The 23,395-nt window shown below is 46.8% G+C and overlaps 1 protein-coding gene across 1 annotated transcript; it reads right to left on the minus strand.

Annotated features, from left to right (window-relative positions):
* Positions 1 to 30: 30 nt before the first annotated feature.
* Positions 31 to 19,197, minus strand: DISP2 (dispatched RND transporter family member 2). Its single transcript, XM_032188934.1, has 8 exons — positions 19,136 to 19,197; positions 12,321 to 12,773; positions 10,293 to 10,322; positions 7,784 to 7,907; positions 6,973 to 7,088; positions 6,388 to 6,506; positions 5,339 to 5,436; positions 31 to 4,146 (listed from the first exon to the last, which is right to left on the minus strand). The coding sequence occupies exons 1-8, from the start codon at positions 19,195 to 19,197 to the stop codon at positions 727 to 729; spliced, it is 4,422 nt and encodes a 1,473-aa protein (XP_032044825.1). The 3' UTR covers positions 31 to 726.
* Between the last annotated feature and the right edge of the window lie 4,198 nt (positions 19,198 to 23,395).

A 23,395-nucleotide genomic window follows, 5' to 3' on the forward strand; every position in this document is an offset into this window, starting at 1 on the left:
CTGAAAATCTTTGGCAGTACCAGTAATTTGTCTGATAAAACAAATTGAAACTGTTCCTAAAAATAGATTTGGGCTTGATTCTACAGCCTCCTCCGTGATCAATAAGAGGCTGCATCAACTGAAAGGTCTTGATGAGATTTTTTTGTATCGGTTTTGTAGAGATCTGTGAACTTGGACTTCACATAAAGCAGTTTCTGATTCAGTAGAAAAATGAAAGACCTTTTTTTTTTTTTTTTTTTTTTTAACAATACACTCCACTTGAAATCTAGATTTTCTATAGCTGCAGGTTTGGGTTTTGGCTTTTTTTCTTTGCTTTTTTTTTTTTTTTTTTTTTTTTTTTTTTCTCATGAGCTCTCTGTCTTTGAATATCTGGGGAGTTTCATCTCTCTCATTATGTCTCTCCTAGGCAGCTTGACAAGAAAAATCGAATCACTGTTTAGGAAATGACAAAACAGGTTTACTCGATAAGTTCTGCAGTACAGCTGTGAACATGGCACAGGACACTGGAAGGTCAAAGGGCTTGTACTCTGTCATGATTGATCTCGCACCCTCTTACTAGTATTGTGTTTGCTGGTTCTGTGAAAACACAGGTATTTGCACAGCTGAAATACTAAGAAATAGTCTCAGCTGAAGGAGAGGTGGGAGGAAAAAAAGTGATATTTACAGTTCCAAGGAGATTTTGACTTCCCCTTTCCCTAGCAGTACAGTTTTGTTTTCTGCAAGATTTCAGCTGTTGTAACCAGAACTTTGTGCGCTGGATCGCTTGATCCAAACATCAGGCATGTCTGGTTGGCTGTTCGGTAACACCACTGGGCCTTCGCTCCCTAATCCAAATCGATTCTTCCATGAAGAGCTGTTTTGCTGCGATGCTGCTGGAGAGATATCAAAGACTGTCTCCCTCAGGTCCAGCCGCAGGGTATCTCTCTTCCCGTTCAAGTAACCTCTTTCTGTTTGACTGTACGAATCAGACAGCTCTAAGACATCAGGACAAGAACTGGCTGATTCAGCAAGCTTTAGGCCTTGCTCGAAATCGCTAATCGATGTCTCACTGGAGATGTTGAGCATGTCAAAAGAGCTGCCAAGAGAACAAAGGCATCTGTGAATTTTGTAGATGTCAGCAGCAGGAAGATGGCTGTTGTCTGAGGTATAATCCGACTGCTGCTGGGCAGTGTCACTAGAGCACTGTGATTTATTGAGCTGCCCTTCTTCTTTCACACCAGCTGGCTGGATATAGTCCAGCCCAGATCCATCCCAAGCTTTTGGACCGTACTTTTGACACTGACAATCTCTGCAGAGTCTCTCCCTGTGAATTTCTGCTCCTGAGCTGCTGTGCTTGTAAGGAGAGGAAGTTTGCAAGGCAGGGCACTGGCACAGGCCAACCTGCTGGTCTCCGAGGGTCTCCTGCAGATTCTGTCTCTCTCTTTCAAGGGAAGGGTGCATTCCTATTCTTGGGCATCTGTTATCTTCAACCTGCGTATCTTCAGAGAGCACTGATGGCCTGTTGGACAGCTTGCTTGTAGAAGTGCTGTTGTCAAAACTGTCGCTGAGTTTTCTCGACAAAGGCTGGAGCTCGTACTGTTCATTTGCAGTGTTGGACTCCTGGACCTTCCGCAATCGGTTTTGCTTCTCATTTCCCCCACAGGCGTAGCTTCCATTTGGCCCAGAGTCATCAGAATAGTCTTTCATGTTGTGGGCACAAGGCCAAAGGATCTGCCCGCAGTTCTTCTCTGGGCCAAAGAAGCAGCACAGTGACTGGAAGAAGAAGCTGGCAAACCCACAGCTGATACACTTGATCATCATTATGAATATCCCTAACTTCCGATATGCCAGGACCGTAGCAGGCAGCATAATGACCCCGGCGGAGAAGAGGGCAGAAGCTGCCATCGCTGTGGCACAGCTCATCTGCTTCAGGGAAAAGGCCACTCGGCTCAGGCGGTCCGAGTGGGGGCACAGGTGATAGGAGATGCAGTAGTTGACGGTAAAGTCAACAGAGAGACCTACCGCAGCTGAAATGAAGAGAGACTCCACTGCATTGAGCTGCCACTCCAAGAGGACCAAAAGGCCAACAGTTACCAGCACAGTGCCCGCAATGGCAGTAACAGAGAAAATGCTGAGGAGAACGTTCCAAGTAGTGAGCAGCAGCACCACGAAGGAAATGGCTATGGAGAGCCCCATGACCACCATCGTTTCTGTGCTCAGACTGTGCTGGAGGTTGTATAGCTCTAGTTTACTTGTGAACCACCCATTCTGAAGCCCCACAGGGGCAGTTTTCATTTCCTCTGTTACCCAGAGGTTGATTTCCTCATAGAATTGTTTGGCTTTGCTGTAATTGAAGCTATAGTGATAAATGGTTTGAAACTGCAGTACCAAGGCAGCAAGATTTCCCTCTCCGTCAAACCTGAGGCCCAGATCATATGTTTCTGCCCCTTCCCTGCCTTGTTCCAGGAGCATCATTTTGATACAATGCAGGAAGACCTCGCTTCTGTAAGGGAAAGAGAACTGGTTACAGCAAAGGTTGAAGCTGTGATCTCGCTGGGAGCACTGCCGACTGTCCATCCACCTGATAAACTCCTCCATGAAGCACACAGTAGACTTCTGCTCTGCATCGGGGAAGTAGAAAGTTTGGTTCTTCACCTTTTGGCAGAATTCAAGGAGCCACTTCTGGGCATCAGGGCTTTGGATTGTGAAGGTGGCATCAGTCACTAGGGTGCCATTACTTTTTGGGTTGAAATGGTCCCCATTATCCACGGGCAGAATGCCCCAGACTATCGTGACAGGCATATGCTGCCCTTCTCCATGCTCTAGCCTCTCAAACATGAACTGGTGGCAGTACTCAGAATCATACCTCTCAAAGGGGTGGCTCAGCCGAAACACCTGAACAGATGACGTCTCAAGAGTCGGGAGTTTGAGTTTCGGGTTGGAACACGAAATGTAGGCACCTCCTATTGCTAAGGCAGCAAACCAGCAAATCCAAATGTACCGAAACTTTATCACCCCGCAAGGCAGAAGCTTTTCAAATAGCAGCTTGGAGGTTTCACACAGCGTCTTCTGGAGACCCCTGAGAATGTAATGGAGGGAGAGGGCGACTCTCTTATGGCCAGTGTTTTTCCAGTAGTCTTCTGGCTTGTAAATGCAGGTTGTTGCTATGTAGCGCTCATACAGCACAGCTGAAGAAGGCAGCCAAGTCATCATGAATACCAGGTTCACCAGCACAGAGGTGCCCATGTAGACAGCAAAGCAGCGGATGGCTGTGATATTGCTGATGTAGCTGGCGTAGAAGGCAGCACCCGTCGTGAAGCAAGACGCCAGCATGAGATACGCAAAGTGGTGCATGGTTTGACTTACCCACTGAGAAAGCCCAGCGGAGGGGTTCTGGCTCTTGCTGAGGTTCCAGAGGTCGAAGAAGACAAAGGTGTGGTTGGCACAAACGCTGCTGAGAATGATGACCGCTGTCAGGTTTACAAAAGGGAAGTAGGTGAATCTGAAGGCCACCTTGTACAAGAAGTAGGAGATCATCAAAGAACTGACAACAGCGAGCAGGACCATCAGAGTAATAAAGACTGAGCGTAAATAAAAAGAAATGCTTAGAAAAATAGCTAATATTGCCAGAACTGGATACTTGGTATCCAGTAAAAGGTAGTGCTGGAATAGTTTCTGTTTAAGGCCCAGGTCCATTCCAGTGATAGACGTATAGTTATCAAACAGATCCCAGGATTCAAGATTGTCTAAGTAGATCCCCATCATAGATGCACCTTTCCTGGTAGGCAAAAACAGCAGGCTGTATTTGAGGGATGGCACTTGGTACTCCATTGTCTGGGGACTAAGAAAGTCTCTGTCGACTAAGAAGTGAAGAAGCTGGTAAATAGCATTGAAGCGGGTACATTTTTCTGGGACTTTGGCACACTGAGAGTGTTTCTGTCTCACAGTCTCAGGACCTATGCAAGATGGAGTGAGGATACCCTTGTGGTAGTCTGGAGCACAGGCACGAAGGAGGGCCAGGGTGTGGGAGATGTCCCCTTGGGTTATCTCCAAACAAGAGGACCTGTTGTACAGGACAGCGATGTAGTTTCCCAGAGACCAGCTTGGGCAGCATTCGTTGGCTTCAGTACGTTGGCAGAGGTCTCTAAAATGAACATGTGAACGTATCTGAAAAACAGCCGAGGGAGCATCGTGTCAGATCCTCTGCACACTTCATCTTGCAGCCCTATGGGGTTCTTTGCTTCTTGCAGTAATCGTCCCCTCCCCTCCTGGCATACAAGCCATGGCTTGCCATCCTCCCAGTGACAAACTGCCCAATGCTAAAGCTATTGGTAAAAATGCTCAAAAATGAAACCCTGTTCACTATTTATATTTTATAACCTCTGATTTGAAAATGTGGATCCTTCTCCACTCAGTTAGTGACAGCAGTGACCTTCATTTCACTGTTTGCAAGGCTAGAACAGAGAGGGGAGACACCTTTTACTATTTTATTTTATTTTATTTTATTTTATTTTATTTTATTTTATTTTATTTTATTTTATTTTATTTTATTTTATTTTATTTTATTTATTTTATTTTATTTTATTTTATTTTATTTTATTTTATTTTATTTTATTTTATTTTTATTTTTATTTTTATTTTATGCCTTATATTATTACTAGACTTGCCAGTACCATCACTTGCTGTTACTGGCCTGACAGCTGCTGCAGGCACAGCACAGCAGTGAGGGTGGTGTTGGCAGTATCACTGGCAGCTCAGGCTCAGAGTGCAATATTCAGTGAGGTGGGTGGGTTTGGGAGCCTGCACTCACCTACGTGCTGTGGGGTGACTTAAAACCTGACTTGGCTGGGGCTTCTTGAGCTGCACACCTGGCAGGGTGCAGTGTGAACATGCTGCCTCCTGCCAGCGGGACGTCAGGCTCTTGCAGCAGAGGTTTCTTGGGTCTGATCACTTAGAGTTATTACAGATCCTACAGCAAACACAGCTAATCCAATTAAACCTCCCACTTGCAAAGCTTGCTGTGGCAGTCTCCACGACAATAGCTCCATTTTAGTAATTAGGTTCTGCTGCTCGAGATTCACAGCAGCTTCTGATGGGCATCACTGGCTTCTGGACCAAGTTCTTGTTCAAGGTCTGATTATTCTTGTTCAGTGGCAGCTGCTACATCACTACAGACCAGCTGATAGGTGAAATCATTCTTGTTTTGCTAAGTCAGTAAAATGCTTTGGAGTCCTCTAGGTTGAAGCACGTTCTGTAGCTTACGTTATTTTTGTCTGCTATTTCCTTTCAGCTAGGTATTGAAGATGGGAAAGTCAGGAAAGAGACAGCATGTATGTATGTTCTGTGTGACATTACTAACCTTGTCTTGTTCGATTTGACACATGGACTGGATAGCTTGCAAGTTCCATAAGCTCCCAGCAGTCGTGGACATAAATACCAGCTGGGAATAGCTCTTTTCTGAAAGAAAAAAAAAAAAAAAAAAAAAAAGGAAGGAAAAAAATAGAAAGTATTAGGTAATGATGATGAATTAGCCCAGCTGGCTGGAATAGACTCTGTGTGCATAAAATAAATAAATAAATAAATATCTTGCTGTCTATAAGACTGCTATGGAGGGCTCCCTGGAGGGAACCAGGTCACAAATAGCTTGTAGTGAGTGGTAGCATCTGCCCTGTGCCGTCCGACCTCTGCTCTCCACCCATCTGGTAGCAGCAGGAGAGCAGGGGGAGGACATTTGCAAAATCCGCTCTCTGGGCTGTCAGCGTGCTTCCAGTGAGTGTTGTCACCTGGTTCTGCAACCCCTGTTGCAAAGCGAGGAGCTGAAGTTCAGCCAAAAACTCCCAAGGACCTGAGGGTTTGGTGTTTGCCTGGTTTCAGAGGTGGAGTAGAGGCAGGGGAGGGAGTCAGAATACCTTCATGCTCTTTCCTCTACTTTTTAGCATCCATTTGGGGACAAATTTTGTGTGTCTTGGAGTTTTCTCTCTTTTTTTCTTTTTTTTTACTGTCACATGTTTTTCAAGAAGAAAAGAAAGAACAGGGATGGACTGGAAACAGAGAGGGAGGGAGGAATATGCATTTTTTCATAGTAATCACTTTCGATACAGGTAAATGGTGAAAACTTTAATCTTTTTATTTGCACCCTTAAAGTATATTTCTAAAGGGTAAAAAGAAATATAGCAAAAAATAAGACAGAGAAACAACTCCAGAATTTTGGAACGAGCCTTTTCTAACCATTTGATTACGAAGGGTTGAAACATCGCTATCCCAGAAGTGGCTTAGCCTTCGCAGAGTGGTATTGTATGCACTGCTTTCTCAGAGTGCTTTCACAACATTTCCCTGTGTCCTAAACTATTTTGACAGTTCTGAGCTCTGAGTGCCTGTCACTTACTACTCCATCAAGACTTCACTCACCCGGGGGACCGCAAAAGAAACCGTCTGCTCCGTAGATTTGTTCCACCATTCTCCGTGTCCTGGCTTCTTGTCCTCCCTGATCAGCCTTTTGTCCTCTGCTAATGCCAATGTCATCATAGCTAGCAAGAGAAGAGATTATTTGTGTAAGTAGAGAGATCTGGCAATGAGCTACATTGACTGGCAAGGCTCTGGTGCCACACACCATGCTGCTGCAGCAATAAAAGCCACTGTAGTCTTAAAAGACAGCATTGCTTTGATGAGAGCTTTTTGATATTGCACACACTGTGCCCTCTGTAGAAATCTGTGTGAGGCTACATGAGAACTTGCATCCCCTTGTGCAGGCATGCTGTCCCACTGTGTTCTCTTAAAGGTAAACAGTGAAGTGAATGCTTGGAGAGTTTAGAGTCTAACTCCTGCATCCCGCAGCAGGGAGTCCAGGTGCATTGCAGGGAAAGAGACTTTAAACTTCCTGGTTGCTTTTGAGCATAGAATATAGGATGTAATTCACATACATATTTTGGAACAGTGACTCATTAACTTTGTAGCCAACATTTTCCTCTAAGCCCCCAAACCAAACTCAAATACCTTTTCTTCTCAGTATATGGTGAAAGAGAGAAGGTCTTCTTGTAGCCCGTATGGCTCTCTACATTCCTCCACACGACGAGCTTTCTGCCAATGTCTGTATCCCGGGGCTCGAAACCCTGCAGCCAAGAAAAAGCGTTTTGTCATCAGCTTGCTTTTTAGTTCAGCTTAGCCTTCCTTAATGCTTCTCCTAGACAGAAACTATACAAGATTATTACTGCATCTTGGAGAGACACAGAAATCAAATTTTCCCTGGAAATACAACATCCCTTACATACCAGAAGCTGGTGAGGACATTCCACCAGAGCAGCATGCTGGCCCTCAGGGAAGGAAACTTAATACTGAATACCAACAGAAATGCTTCAACAGTGAGAGCTATTAAGCAGTGAAATAGTGAGACAGCAAGAAATGAAAGCCTTTCACTAATGTCCTTTAAAGATACAACAGGCCAAGTGGTGGCACGTGCACTGGACACAGTTGTGGCTGGACAAAAGAGTGGGTGAAGTCCCTGTTTCTCTTTTGGTGACTGTGGTATCAAGAAACAGCAAGTATTGTGCATTACTCTCAAACATTATGTCCGTCTGGAAGGAATCTTGCTTTGGTTGCACATCGTGAAGACGAGGGGAAAGGACAGCAGACCACTGATAAGCACTGCTATTTTTTTCTAGTGGCTTTAGTGTCCTCCTTGATTTGCTGTCCTGCCTCTATCTGCAGAGAAGGAAGGAAGCACAGACTTGTTTTATATGGCAGAAAGACTGTATCACTGGCTGGCCTGTGGACATTCCTTACGTTCATTTTGTCTGAAAGGACTTACCATTAGGGGTTCAGAAAAATCAGGCAAATTTCCAACAAGCAGGCCAGCTAAAGTGCAAACTACAACCATCACTGAACACAGCACCAGGACGGCTATGGGCCACTCCGCGATCATCTGAGAGTAACTGGAATGAACAGAAGAAAAAATGCAGCTGTTAAGGCACTTCTGCTTCGAGCATGAAACCTGCTGTTGAACCAACGCAGTGTTAGGGAAAGGAAGTAAAACAGTTAGGGCTTTCTGGTTTGAGCATTTATTTATTGAAGAGCTGCGAGGCTCTAGTACAGCTATTAATGAACATATTATACCTCCAACTGGATGTTTGCAGGCAATTCTAATTAACTTGGGTAATTACATTTTGCCTCCCTGCATTTTCCTGCTTTTTCAAACAGAAACAATAAAACCCACTCTTCCGTCCTAAGGCAAAATGAAGCTTTAAATGTTTAACTGAAAACATTACATTTAGAAACAGCTTTCTATTTTTTTGTTGTTTGTCTGTTTTTTTTTTTTTTTTTTTGTTTGTTTGTTTGTTTGTTTCTTCCCCATTGTACAATCTAAGCTAGTAGCTGCTTTACCATTTGGCCTGCAGATCTTCAGCCTATGGACCCTGAGAAGTCATAGGATATTCTGAAGGCTCTTCTAAAGATAACTCTCTTAAGCAAGTCTGTTGTCATTGCTCTGCATTCACTCACTGTACAGGGGCCTGCCTTACGGCTGGAAATTTTGTAGGCATCTGCGAAGTCAGAAAGGGATAGAAACCACCGATCTGATGTGCAACTGCTGTCAGGATTGTCAGCAGCAGCCACAGAGTGGACAAGTGGCTTCTGGATCTGCAGAATGAGTGAATTTGTTAAAAGATTGGAATGGGTTTGACTGGTTTCTAAGTTTTAAAGAAGTATTTGGATGTATTTCTGAAATATAAGAAATCCTATGTTCACAAATAGTTGATAAATATTTGGGCTTCATGGGGAAGTGAAATATTTATGAAACTTTGAGCAGCTGTGCCAGTGTTTAGCAGCCTTGAGGTTCCTGCTTGACTGGTCTTTTGCTTCTCTTTCCTCCAACTTCACTGAGTCAAATAATGCAGCTTTCTTCTCCTAATTATAAATCATCTTAAACCCTTCAAACAGCTTTTTGCATGACTTCAGGTCAGGTCTGGTTTGCTTTTGTTTTTAATTTAAGGCTCCCTTATCAAATTTGTTTTCATAGATGAAGTCTACACTATGAAAATGGACCAAAATTGCCCTTTCCACATTAGATTACATAATATCTGGAGGCTGTTTTGGGTTAATTCCGTGACCAATTACCAAATAAAAATAAAAATAAACTGCAGTATCTGATACCGTACCCAAACCTTCCAGAGAAAAGCAGGTTACAAAATCAGCTTTTAAACAGAAATTGAAAGCAATCAAAGTATTTTAATTTTGAGAAACGTATTAAAAATCCTCTGTATTTTGAAAAGGGTGAACTCATTCAACTTTTTAAAGATGTAAAAAGAGTTCCAGGCATGTTTTCATGTTTACTCGGTTTAGGCATTCCAGCTGAAGCCGTAGTTTAGCAATGTTACATTCCATGACAGTACTGTACGCCCACATGCAAAATCCACATTCTTTACGAGGAAGGAATTTCTGTTGCCTATTTTCATGCCCTAAATGAGAATTTCCTAATACTGTAAAGAAACTCAATAAAGATAAAAACTGCTATAAAGCAAATACAATGGAAAACATTCCTTTTGCTTTTAATTCTGAACATTAGGGGATCTTTATCCTTTTATAATCTAATTTGAAACGTTTATGTAATTTCTTTTGTATTAAAGGTGAGCTTCATGCTGATAGGATCTCTTTATATGTTCACTTAACTTGAAAGCAGAAAACTGGAGATAAAAGAATTGTGGTACTTAGCTTTTCTATTAAAATGCTATTTTCCCAAGCATGGCTAGGCTAGCCATACTTCTTCTCACTGTCAGGGAGCATCCTGTACTTTTGCACAAGGATTGCCTCTTCCTAAACCTAACCTCCTTGGAATATTTTACACCTCTTAACTTAATAGCAGATTTCCTGGTATCTAACTACATGAAAAACTAGGAATCGTTGCACGTAGTCTGGGTACAAAGGTCTCTTCCACTGTAGGCTGTGAGAAAACGCAGGACTCCACTGTTACTGCTATTGCTGCCCTCCTGATTCCCCATCTGTTAGGCCAAGCTGGATTAATCCAATAAATGTGACTATATATATATATAAAGCTGTCGTATGGACCAGAGCCAGGCACCTGCCCCGAGAACGGCTATCAAGACTGCGTTGCTATTCATTAGCGCAGGTTAAATTGATCTCACGAGCAAATTGGGATTTTTCCAAGCGGATGGGAAGCGTGGGGCAGGGAGCGCTGACCTTGCCTCTGAAGATGGGCCTGCCGGGGACGTCACCAGCAATAATGCTCCGCATTTCCTAACAGCGGGGTAGGAAAGCAGTGATAATAGGGCAGAAGGACAGCAAGCTTTTGATATTAAACATACCTTTTTGGCATCCTGAAAGCTTTGTCGTGTCTGCAGATGGAAAAGAAAAAAATAGAAGGCATCATGATAATTTATTATATTCCTACAAAGCGCGGTCCCGGCCTGCTAATGAGCATGTTAACCCATTCAGGGGCTGCAAGGCACCAAGCTGAGCTGCTGCTGCAAGAGTTGCTTGGCACAACGTGGATTAGTCTAATGAATAGCAGAGCCTATTCCTCTCCCACTGGCATTTTAACTAAGTGTGATGGGAAGACAGGTATTAACTGCTCTTTTTTGCTCCTCTAAAAAACACCACAGAATATAATGGACATACACAGTAATCCCAGAGAAATTGCCCCATAACACCTATCCATGAAAATCTATCTGTTTTAAATGCTTTCCTACTGAATTTTTAAATTGCTTCTTGACAAGAGCATAACTCTTTACAAAATTTCATGAGCTGGGCTAACAATGCCTACAGTTTTTATTCTAAGTTCAACTCAGCAAGGATTTTCCAGAAAGGCGAATCTCATTTGTTTCCTGAGCCATTTCAAAGACGTTTGTCCAATCTAGAGGAGTAGACTTCCAGTGGAGCTGCAAAAAAACATTTTACTCATGTTTCCCTCATAGGGGAGCTTTTGTAATTCCTCTCGTAGAGCTTTGAGGAACAAAATAGAGAAGCCTTCTCCAGAGGACCAAGGTTACATTTATTAATGTGGGGCTGGTGCCAGCTGGTGCCCCTGCAGCAGCTCATCCCTCCTGGCATGTCATAGCGAGTGGAAAGAACAAAAAAGTGACGAAGCAGAGCTCCCCACGGAAGAGTCACTCCTTGTGGCACGTGTAATAAATCACATTGTGATTTCCTCATCGCTCTCCATAGGTTTGATAGAGAGGACAGCAAAGAAAAATCCTCACTAGATTATTAAAGAGAGGTCTCCTTTTGGCAGCACGCTGCCCATTCTGTGCTAATTCTCTCACAATAGCTTCTCGAGCAGATTTGCTCGGATTAAAACCCCCTTTATACCATCATTACAATATCACTTTTCTGTCCGCTAGCTCTGCACATTCTGCCAGGGATTTGCAATCCAGCTGCATTTCCTGCTTAACTAACCTGTTATGGAGAACACAGCTGACAGTTTGGTTGATGCAGTGTTGATGCAAATGCAAACACAAGCAAATTAAAGCCTCTCTTAATGGTTACAGAATGAGACCATAAAGGGCTTTTGTGCCTAACCCCACAGGGCTGTATGAAGGCAAGGAATGCTGCACCATCCCCTAGCAGACATTGCGTGGTGCCTGCTGCTGTGGTAGCCAAGGGATCGTTGTCTGTGCCAACAGTGGGCTCCAAAAGGCACATTCAGTGAGGCAGGATGATGCTGGATGGGGCAGGGGATGTACTTCAGGCTATTGAGGACGCCTGTGCTGTATGTGTTGTTACAGCACTACCAGACAACATCCACCAAGCAAGCAATTTGAATCTCTGTGCTCTGCACACAAATGGATCTTACCTGATTCTGTCAGGGACAGCACAGAATTTATATCCTTGTTGCTGTCCAGCCTGGAAAACCAAATCGTGCTCCCCAGCTTTGTATTTCTCACTGCTCTGCAGTAGCCCTCTTATTGCCCTCTGCTGCCTCTCCCCTCCAGCACTGGCAGCAGCTCCAGTGGGAGCAGAAAAAGAAATTAGTTGTGCTTTTATCACTCAGAAGCTCCACCAAGATAAAGGACTAGCCAGCTGGGTATCTTGCAATGCAAAAGGAGAAACGAGGAGGACCACAGAATTGGCTGTGATCACAGCTGGATGATCTACGAGTAGCTGGGTGACCTTGGCTTTATCCAGCGAGTCACCTTGAGAAGCGAATCCTGTAGGAACAGCATCTCTGTACGCCCTCCACAGAGGCATTGAGAGCAAACTCCATCCCTCCCGGCTTTTGGGGGCAGCTGCTGCCTCAAACTGGGGAGCAAACCCACGTTTCACGCGTTCCCCACTCAGACCCGCCTCATCCCCTCCCGCCACCCACCACGAAGGAGATGATGAAAGCCTCTCACCTGACTGTCACAACGTGATGCTGCACCGGCCGGGAGGGTCGCTGCCCAGGGGACCACTGTTTCCAGGGGGTTTCTGAGACCTGGCGGTGGGGAGCAGGTGTGGGGTCACCGCTGGAAAGGTGGGAACACAGCACGGACCTCTCGCCGTGCCCGGGGAGCTGGGGCAGCCCGTAGCTGCCTCGGGGCTCCTGCTGGTTGCAGGGGTAATACAGGTGATGCTGTTGCGAGTCCTGGGAGCTTGACGGTACCTGCCCGTTGGACTGGGTGGGCACCGGCCCCAGCGTGCGGCTGGAGGAGGGCAGGTGGTCACCCCCCAGCCTGGGGGATGCAGGAACGGGGCAGTGATGGACTGGGCAGATTCTCTCCCAAGAGGTGCCGCTGTAGCTGGGCTCCGTGTTGGCAATCTCTGGCATGGCGAGGCAGGTCTGGCAAGGTCCTGCATTGCGTTTTTCTCTGCGCGAGGAAATAAAGGGGGGGGTGAAACCCTTCTCCATCACAGCACCGTATTGACGGAAAAGCTAAACAGGTGAATCTTGCCTCTCGCTTAATGCGAGACTTAAAACTTCCCCCTCTCTTTGCTGTATCAGGAGCCAGGGCCGAGCTGGACCATGCTTTTTACAAGAACATCCATGACTCATTTAAGGACTCCAGCTGATGGTGAAGCCATCACTTCTTTGTGCATGTTGCTCCAAAATTGTGAAAAATTGTGTAATGCTCCCTTGAACAGTGTTCAACTCCTCTACTGGCTGTGGTTTTAGAAGCCAAGTATGGCTGCAATGTGCAAGCAGAATTAAATTTTGCTTACGGCATTTTACTTGGATGGACCTCGTTGTTCCCTCTTATTTCTCCAAGGTATTTCAGCATGGAAGGGACAAGACAAACTGGCTGCTGATAATGGCACAGTCCTATCCTGGGAGCACAGAGTAATTAGAGAGACCTGAGGGACCAGTCACTCTGTGTGACACCAAGAAAACCCTTCACACAGAGCAGAATGAGGCCACACTGATCCCAAAATGCCTCTCAAATTGCCATCTCAGGGTGTCAGGGAGCTTGAGCAGCACTGTGCTGTCTGCAGCTCAAAGCAAGCACAATATGGAAACACCAGTAGTCTCTGGAGCTTGATCAGAGCACGTGCCGTAGTGTCTACAGCTGACTTATGTGCCTGCTCTTGTGTCTGGCATCGAGAATTAAGTGTGATGGATGATATGGGCCAGCTAGAATCACAAAGTGTCTTAAGGCGTCACAGAATTTTGAGTGCTGGAGCGAGACAAGAATGAGATGAACTTTAGCCTGAGGCACCTGATGGGATGTGGGGGAAAAAAAGTGAAGGCAAAATATGTTTGAGAAAGGAGTATTTCTGAAACTTTGCAGAGTTCATCTCATTTCCCTTTCAGACAGCCACAAAAAGACAGAATTCTAGCAATTACAGGTCTCTGGAACTGCACCCAAATTTAACTAGCACAGTAATATCAATGACAAAAGGGATTTGGAGATTGCTGTTAGCTCAGTATTGCTTGAAAATTGGTATTTTTTTCCAGAAGGGAGGACATACTGGCCTTGGCAAAGCATGCTATGTACTTTCCAGCATCAATTGAGCTTATCAACACCGAGAAACTATATTTCATGATTATACAAAACGGGCTCATTTCACTAAAATCATTACAACAGAGTAATGTTTGCAGTAGCTGCTATTCCTGTGCTGGTGCAGAGACTCATGGTGCAGGCATCGTGCTCAGCATTACTTGCACTCAGTCCCAGTCCTGGGTCTAATAACAAAGAGACCCTGACTGGTTGGACACCCTCCAGGGCCAGTTTTATGCCAGAAGACGGGAACAGTATGGTCAAGGATGCTCATTGCAATGACAGCAACTTTGGAAGCAAGAACTGATGTTCACATGCAGATTTGGGGTCATGAAATTCATTTGCTGGATATTTTTTGGCCAACAAGGGGGAGGAGAAATGACAAAATGATATCAAAGTAGTCAGCACATGCCCACGGCTGTGAGCAAGCTTCTCTGCGTCCTTGGGAGATGATGTACACGCAACGGCAGCAGCCAGACAGGGTCTGTGAGACCCTCGCCATTTCTTATGACAGTAGATGTACAAATCAGTGGAAACGAGTCAAAGTTTGCCCTGAAGCAGGCGCCAGGAAACCCGCAGCCAGATGCATGCACACCTTGCTGAGATCAGCTCAATGGGTCCTTCCCGACAGTGCCAGCACTCAGCTGCCTCTGCTCCACACTACAAAGGACTGATGAGATTTCAGCCAGCTCGCTGCAGTGTGAGGGAGTGCTGTGTGCCAGAGCACGAGTTCCTGAGCAGATTGTGACAGTGACACCCCATCCACCCGCAGAGTTTGTCAAAAGACAGAATACAAAATCCCATCACATGAATCCTTGCGGCCCTGTCACAGATGGATTAGCAGCAGGATTGCCCAGACTTTCGGAGACCCTTGAGTTGGGTTACAGCTCCGTGTGGAGGCATTTTCCAACAGAAGGCTACAAATTTGTCGCTAGTGTGTGCAAATGCAATACAGGAGAGTATAAATCAAACAGCAGCAGTTCACGAGGTGTAATCTGAGGCCTCGTCTGGGCTTACTACAGCCCCATCAGAGTCATCCCTGATGCAGGTCAGGTGCAACACAGGCAGATGAAGGAAAGCTTACGGTCTGTGGTCACCCATCTAAAACGGCATATTTAGTCACTGCCTATCTACACTAATTCTCTTCCCAGATTTCCAGCGGCTGGAGTGCAGGGTGATTTTGCCTTGTAGCTTTGTACTAGCGGTGATGGGACAGGGAATTTTCATCAGAAAGCTGGGATTGTGGTAGTGTTAAACTTTGGCAAGGTCTAGACCTTCTCCCACTCCCTTTTAGATGTCTCCCAGTTATTACTTTCCCTCTACCTTGATCCTATCATTTTCCCTAATTTAGGTACACTTTAAATAAGCAATGTTTTCCTAAAATACATAATTAATTCACAGAGACTGCCACACTAATGATTTGCACTTTTTGTATTCCCACACCAGCAAAATATATATATAATTTCAAAGTAAAAAGAAAAATATTTTCCATTTAAACTGCTGGATTTGCATAGGGACCGGAGGCTTTGCATAACTGAATTCGTCTGATGACTGCACCGCCACGTCTGCCCGCCTCATCTGTAATGCTGGACAGAAAGGAAAGGCTTTCACAAAAAAGAGAAAAAAAAAAAACACTTTGAAGATGCTCAGGGAAATGCAGGAAACATGCAATGAAAAATTCTTCCTCTGAAACCCCTCAGCTACAGAACCTCCTGGTGGGCTGCAGATTGCGTCCAGGTTTTTTTGCACATACATCAATGTTCCCAAGGCTAATATTTCACACGCAAGCCCATTCCCCTTGTTTACCAGCTCTGCTGCGGATTTCTGTCTGGTTCCATCCTTCCCACACATTTTGTCTCAGCTCCATCCCCTAGCTGCTCAGTGGCTTCGTATTTTAGAATAACTTTAGCTAGTTCAAATCATTCACTCACGACTCTTCTTCATTATCTCCTTTTCAGGCTAAACAATTACAGCTCTGTCAATCACCCCCTGGATCCAAGTTGCCTTATGCTCATCTCTCTCCAACGCCGTGACAATGTGACCTTGGTTATCCAAAATCTCCAGGGAAACCTGGAGCTCACAAATAATGATAGCTTTGGGTAATTACTGGTGGCAGTTCTGCACATTTTGGGTTTTTGGTTGCTACGCTCCCAATTAGCTGGGATGCTGGCGGGCTTAGGATTTGATCTGCTGAGGGCTGCACCAGAGATGTGGTCCTTGTTTGCCTGCCTGCAAACAGGTCACTAGCACTTTTCTGGGCCCACGGGACCCTGAACTGTGCTTGAAAACTGGTTGTGGGGGAGTTTCTGATGGCTGTTTACTGTCAGGCAGGAGAGGAGGTGGGCAGAGAACTGTGCTGAGCTCTGTACCACGCTGACACTAACGAAAACCAACACCACAATTTTTTTGAATGTTCATTCCCATCCTGGGCCATGTCAGATATTTGACATCTTTGGGATTGAGTGGGCAGAAATGGTGTCTCAGCTGCAGAAAAGCCTACCGGAGCAGCCTGACAGCCTCCTTTTTCTTCTTCAAGCTCAGCTGGATGCAGCCGAAGTGATGCAGAGAGAAGAAAGAGGAGGTGTAGGGCAAGTGCCAGACTGGAGCTAACTGCTCCTGTTACCCACAGCAGTCAGTTGTGTTTCTCGTGCTGCTTTCCCCTTGAGATGTCTAGACAGTATAATAATCCAATTTATGAAACTGCCCGAGTCAATTTGAGTGCAGTGGCACTTCTCTGAGACAAGTGCCAGGGCACAGGCAGCCCACCTGATGTGGGGGAGCCAGCGAAAGGACTGAAGCCTCTTCCCATGGTAAAGCAGTCAAGATAAGGTCAAGGTCAGGAAAGAGACAGCTTGCTGCCACTCCACCTCCGCTGGGGTGCGGAGCAGTGACAGGCATCGCAGAGGCTGAAATCGATGAGTCGATCCCTCCGAGCCATGCAGCAGGAGGGAGCGTGGGTCACCGAGAGGGGAGAAACGGGCCTCAAATGACCAGCGTTTGAAGGAGAGGCTTCTTTACCGGTCTGCTAAAAAAATCATCCCCCAGATCAATTGTACAAGCTTTTATTTATTTAAATAAAAAGGTTATTTATCTCAGCCTTTGCATACTGAGGAGGGGATCAGGAAAGCATCTCTCTGCATAGGAGCGATGGGCATCACCTACCAAGTGATGGAGCTGATGCCAGAGTCCAATGGCAGCATCTCCCATAATGGGAGAATCTCGAGGGGGAACAAAACCAAGCGAGAGTAAGGGCAGGAGCCGGTGCCTTGGCTACAACCAGATGCTATTTCCACAGGAACCTTCGCTCAGTCAGATATTAAGCACTGCAAAATTTCATTCACAAGAAAAGCTAGTGTTATTTGCTTTCCCTTTTTTTTTTTTTTTTTTCTAGCAAGGTTTTCCTTGCACATCAGCTGCACGAATTTTCCCAAATGAATAAAAGGAGAAATTCTTTCTGAATTAAAACCACATGCTAGAGGTCAGCTTCCACTGAGACAAATGGCTTTTTCTCTGGGAGTTGTAAATGACTTTTTAAGAATGGGATTTTATACTAGAATTTAAACTGAGGTTTTCTCATTCAACATACCCCCAGCAACACAGCAGTGGAGCTCTAAAGAAGGGAAAAAAAAAAAAAAAAAAAGACAGCTTGTGTTTGCTTGTGTTTTTTAAGGTGGTGAGAGTGCCCCTTTCCAGAGATTAGGGAAGGGTTTGTTGCGTTTCACTCTCACCTATTATCTAGATCCAGCGCTGAGCTGACAGGGAGAGACGGGCACCTCTCAAGCAATTTATCTCCTCCTTAGGCAGAGTCAAATTCTTGTGCACAGGAGAATTTCCACGTAGTTGCTCCTCGTTTTGCTTTTTCACTCTAGCAGCAGAACAGTGCGTATCCTTGAGAAGACCTACAATCTTTTTTCTTTTTTCTTTTTAATGAGACTCCTGAGTACGTTAAACCTTCATGAAAAATTAATGAGACTGCAAAACTCTGCTTCCCACGTAGTCTGCCAAGAAAAGTTTAGTTTTATAATTTCTCCCATTGACTCGCCTGAGCAGCCTTACCTTTATTTACCTCAGGCAGCCCGTGCTGCTGTGGGTATGGGTATATGCAACGGGATGCAAGCAGACACAAAGGTCTCGGCGATCCCCACCCAGGCTTAGGCACCAGGGAAGGTCTGGATGCAGTTTGCCGTATGCACACCAGCGGTGGAAAATGTGCAGGTAAAATTGTGTTTGCTAACTAACCCCCGTTTGGAAGAAAACAAAAGAAAACTATACCTTGCTCTCCCGGTCCTAAAAAGCTCAGAAAGAAGGGGTTGTTTTCAAACATGGGGAGTTTTCTGGTGGTAAATTCAGCAGAGCATTGGCTAAGGCCGCAGGACAGGCACTGTCGAGCTAACCACTTGGTGGCTAGCGAAGAGCTGTGCATAAAGAAGCATTTACATATGTGCTTGCTCAGGAGTCAGAGAGCGATGCTCGCACTTCATTGCCATAAATTCTAGTTCTCGAGTATGCAGCATGAGTGAAATTAAAACCACGCCGGTTTCAGATGGCGGAACTCCTATTGTAACTTAACCCTCCCAGCCTGCAGCACTCCTTGCAAAGGACCCAGTCGAATGAGCAAGGATTACTCAGGCAAGAAAAGCTAACGGGGGTTCTGGCAGCTCAGCCCCCATCCCATGCCCTGGACTGAAAGCAGGGCTGGATTGCGTATGTAGTCACTCGGAGAGCTCCGAGACCCAAAACCACACAGCCTCAGGCTGAGACCTTCAGAGCTGAGGAGACGAAGACAGAACTGAACCTCAGCTTTCAGAACAGATTTGGGTTTTGTTCGCCTCGGGGTGTGCCCCGGTCAAATACACCGAGGATGTGAACAGCTCGGGTCTAACAAATTGCAACGTGCTTGAAAATTTGGGGCGGCTCCGTGCCCGTGACGCTTGTTGACATTTCCAGAACATGAACACGACTGCGGCCGGTGTCAGGCACCAGGTAAGGGCGCGCGGGTGGCACAAGGTGTGTGGGGGGGAGCAGGAGAAAGCTGCGGGGTTTTACAGAGAAAACCTTTGGAGTGCAAACCCAGCGAGGGGAGGACTGAGCACCACCAGCACCAAAAATCCTCCAGGGAGGCCACCCCGCCACCTCCCCACCGCCGCCTTGGGCTGCCCAAAACCGCAGAGGTTGGGTTGCAGGACCAACCCAGCCCCTCCCCACCACCCACCCCAACAAGCCCCAGCCCCTACCTGGACCCCTGGGGCCGCGGCTCCCCCCGGCGCGGCTCGGCCGAGGCCGGCGCGGCCTCCATGGCCCGCGGGAGGCAGCGGCGGAGGCTGCCGGCGGGCGCTGTCCGCGGTGCTGAGCGCTGCCGGCGCCGCCGAGGCTGCGGAGGAGGAGGAGGAGGAGGAAGAGGAGGAGGAGGAGGAGGCTGCGAAGGCTCGGCGCAGCGCTTGCGCGGCCGCGGAGGCGGTGCCGGTGCCGCTGCTGGCGGCCAATGGCCGCGGGACCTCGCAGGCTGCGCCCTGGGGAGGCTGCGAGGTGGAGAGCCGGGGGGAGGCTGGAGGGGAGGCTGGGTGCTGTGCTGAGCGGGTGGGGGTCCCCCAAGTGAAAGCTCTGAGGTTGGACACAACCAGGCTCGCCTTGCCAGCCTCACCCCCAGCCTCAAGGGGTGGTGTGGGTGGTACACCCTTGGGTGCCGGGTCCCTTGTCCCACCGGAGTTGTGCAGCTTTGGCCCAAGATGGGAGAGCGCCCACAAGCGCTCCTGGACTTCGTGCGGCCAGTGCAAGGCAGCATTTCGAAGTGTTTGGGCTCGCCCTGTGGTTGCAGCAGCGTTAAATAAATAAATAAGGTGTTGATGTTGTTTTGACACAACGTGGAGGACACAAGACCCGCCGGCATTGCTTGTCAGCACTGCTGTAGCCACGCATCGCCCTGCGCCTTGGGCAGATCTTCCTGAGAGCTCACAGAGCCTCAGGGTGGCTGCTCCTTCTGCAGCCTCCCTCATTGCAAGGGCCATGGTGTTATTTGTGGCTCACTTTCCCATAGGCCTGCATATGGCCAGGGGGGTGGCACTGACCTTCCCTGTGACCCTACATGGGGCCATGATGATGACTATGACCTTCTCCTTTCTCATGGCTGTGCCCTCACGGGGGCGGTGACCTTCTTTCTCATGAGGACGGCATCCTTCTTGCTTCATGTGCTACAAAAAAAGCCAAAGCAAAAAGGGAGAGTATTAGACCGGAGGGTATCCTATAATTCCCACTAATCCTCTAGCTGCTTGGAATAAGCCCTTCCTGCCTTAATGACTTAAATGCCTGAGACAGTTTAACGAACAAAAAGCTTTTCCTAATGCCTGTGCGCTGACTCTCCTACCTGTAGGCTCACGCCTCTCTGAACCCAGCAGGAGGGAGTTTCCACGGACAGGCTTCAGGCTGGGGTGTGACAATCCCTGCTGGGCTGGGCTGCGGGGTGCTGCCCACGGCGAGGGGAGCAGCCCGCTCTGCTCGGCCTGAGCCACAGAAATGCTGCTTGCCCGGTAGGATCGGAGCTGCCGAGCACCTGGTGCTTGTGCTGCATTATGTGGCCCAGCAGGAAAGACTGAAACCTGGTATCTGCTGTAAAGCTGGGCTGGGATTAACGCGATGGCCAGGACATGGGTGCTGTTTCCTTTTCTTTCTTCCCCATGATAAATAATAATACTTACAACAGTAAGGATAATAATAAAGCCACGGGAGCTGAAAGGAGGGTGGGAAGAGGCTGAATTGCAAACCTCCCACCGCTTCTGACAGACAGTCGCATCCTACAGCTTCCAGTTTGGCTCAGCCTGATGTGCGAACTCCTTGTCTGTGAAGTGGGGGCGATAACACTTCCTCACTCCCACGGTTTGGCAGGATTCCTCTGTGGCTTGTAAGGTATTTGATGTGGATTTTTTGTTTACAATTGCCCTTACACGGGGACTACAGCAGGGCTCGTGCTGCCAGGTTGCTGCTAACCATGGCGCGAGGTGTCAACGGGGCTGCCCACCTGCCTCTCGGGGATGTTTTCACAGGGCCGGGGCTGGAGTGGTGGCTTGGCACATTGCATGCTGGCTTTTTTTCACTCCTCAGCAGTGCAGGAGCTGGCTCCTTGCCATGGCAACCCACATCTGAGACCTGCCAGCACCAGGAGGGTCCAGCTGGTCCCCAGAGTGCCCCAGTGTGAAGGGAGGAGGAGGCAGGTGAGCAAGAGTGACGGAGAGAAAAGTGGCTAAAAATCAAACCAAAAACAAACAAACAAAAAACTAGGGAAAAAAAAAAAAAAAGAGAAATATAGCAAAAAAAAAAAAAAAAAGTGGGGTCAGGAATGTTAAAAAAGCAGACAGGCAGTAATGGATATGTGTGGAAAAGAGAAAATCTGGTGAGCAGAGATCAAGGGGAAAGGAGAAGGAAAATATACAACAGGTGAATGGGATAAAGATGCACCAGGGGTGATGCAAGAGGTGGCTGAGGCAGGTTTACAGAGCTGCTGTGCTGCAAAAAAATCCCTGTCATCCAAAACAGCAATTTGCTGCTGCTGCCCCTGAGAAACTTAGGGGATCCATCAACTGCTCCTCATTTCACAAAGAGCATCCAAGAGCAGCAAGCCTGCTGTCTCTGAGCTTGAGCTCCCCAAACAAAATTGGTATTTGTTGCAAATGAAGACAGATTTCTTACCTTTCCTGATTGACCTTTGAAAGAGATGAGAGAAATAACTTTGCATTTAAGCTTTGATACATTTTTACATGAACCTTTTTTCTTTCTTTCTTTCTTTTTTTTTTTTTTTTTTTTTTTAGCTTATTGCTCTTCCTAACCCCCTTGCTCACCATCCACTTGCATTTCTTTCACAAATTGAATGCAAAGCATTGCCCCTCCAGCTCTCCTTTGTAGGACAGAAGTCTGCGTCAGAAGTGAACACTGCTTTTCACTTGCTGCATGTGATAAATCCCCACAGTCTGGACATTCTCCTACATCTCCTGCTAAAGTCAGCAAAAAGGCTCCCTTTCTCCTTAGGAGTACAAGCTGAGCATAGCCTTAGAGACTTCTAAGAAGGCAGAAAAAGGCTTTACTTTTATGGGTTGGAGATGTGACCGAGAGCATTTCCAAATGGATTCCTGTCACAGTTCAGCGTGCATCATTTCACAGCACCCTATCTTAGCACAATTCATTTCTCTCCCCTGTAAATCAGCATTTTCACAAGCAGAATTTAGCTCGGTTCGTGCCATCCTGACCCCCTTAGCAGAGCTCAGCATTTCTTACGCTGGGTGCTGTCGGTTCAGCGAGGCCCACGCAGTGCCCTGGCACACTCGGAGCACTCTCAGGCTTCATTTTGCAGTCTCTTGGCTGATTGCTGACACTCAGCATTGACTTTTGGCTCGGATCACTTCTGTTTGTCTCCACCAGTGCTGCCACAAGACTGTGCCCCACACTTTCTGCCTTTGCTCCCATTCACCTTTTTACAGAGGTGAACTTTAACTTGCTGTTAAGTCTTTTGGTGTGTTTCTCCCTTTTGCTTCCATAGGAGATGTTTTGGGGTTTGGCCCCTTTGGAAACATGGTCCAGGCTATTTTTTGGTTCTAAACTAAATATTTGTTAAAGGGTTGAAGAGCCTGCATTGCTTAGCATCCCTGGGATGGCACAGTGAGCCAAGATGATACATACCCAGAACTCCTGGAACTACATGTGCTCTGCTTCCCATGGCTGCCAGTCATTTTTAGTCCCTATCATTTAGACATTTAGCTTCCTCAGAATAGGACAAAAAGAAAATTCCAGTGTTGTGGAAAGAAAGTCAGGTGTTGGGCAATACCTGAGAGCATCTCAGTAACAGCCAAAGGATCCCTTACCTGAATGCATAATGGGTAACAACCCATGGGGGTCACAGGCAAAGGAAAACAGCTGTCAAAGGGAATGACAAAGGAAGCTGCTTTTATCGCAGTTGAAGACATCTCTTTCTCAGCCCTCAGTGTTACATATGTACGTGACTAACACCAAACGCGCTCTGCCAAGGCAGCTGCTGTATGCAAAGCAGCTCCTGTTCTCAAAAACATTGCCAAGCACAAGCACGTGGTTGGACTTTAAGACCAGAGAGAGCAGTGATGGTCATCTCCTCCCTGTACAACACAGACCACCATGTTTATATCAGCTGCTTTGTCAGAAAACCTGGGAGGTGCTGCAGTGCCCATCAGTCACAAAAACTGCTGCACAGCAAGAGGGGCTTTCTGTGTACCCCATCCTCTTTGAGCCCTGGGGTTTTCAAATGGCCATTTCTTCTGTTAGGTGGAGTCCCAGAGCACCTGGGGAAGAAAAATGAGGTGGAAATATTACCTGTGTGCCTGTACTTCTTCCAGCTAGGGTAAATCCTAAGGGCTTTTCTGTCCTGATTGTAGCGATCCACAACTAGCAGCAGGATTGTGTACGCAGCACGTGGCTGTCCCCCAGCTGAGGCATTGCCACCAGCCGGCGCAGCCATGTTGCACAGCAATGCTCCAAAA

This window comes from Aythya fuligula, chromosome 5, assembly GCF_009819795.1.
Source record: "Aythya fuligula isolate bAytFul2 chromosome 5, bAytFul2.pri, whole genome shotgun sequence".
Classification (NCBI taxonomy): domain Eukaryota; kingdom Metazoa; phylum Chordata; class Aves; order Anseriformes; family Anatidae; genus Aythya; species Aythya fuligula.

What these genes read in the sequence shown, in the direction of transcription:
- DISP2 (XM_032188934.1), bottom strand. Translation starts at nt 19,197, where the DNA reads ATGGAGGCCGCGCCGGCCTCGGCCGAGCCGCGCCGGGGGGAGCCGCGG. An exon ending in GCTTTCAGGATGCCAAAAAG is followed by an intron (nt 7,908 to 10,292) that starts GTATGTTTAATA and finishes TGTTCATTCCAG; the next exon opens with TTACTCTCAGATGATCGCGG. An exon ending in TTTCTTTTGCGGTCCCCCGG is followed by an intron (nt 5,437 to 6,387) that starts GTGAGTGAAGTC and finishes TTTTTCTTTCAG; the next exon opens with AAAAGAGCTATTCCCAGCTG.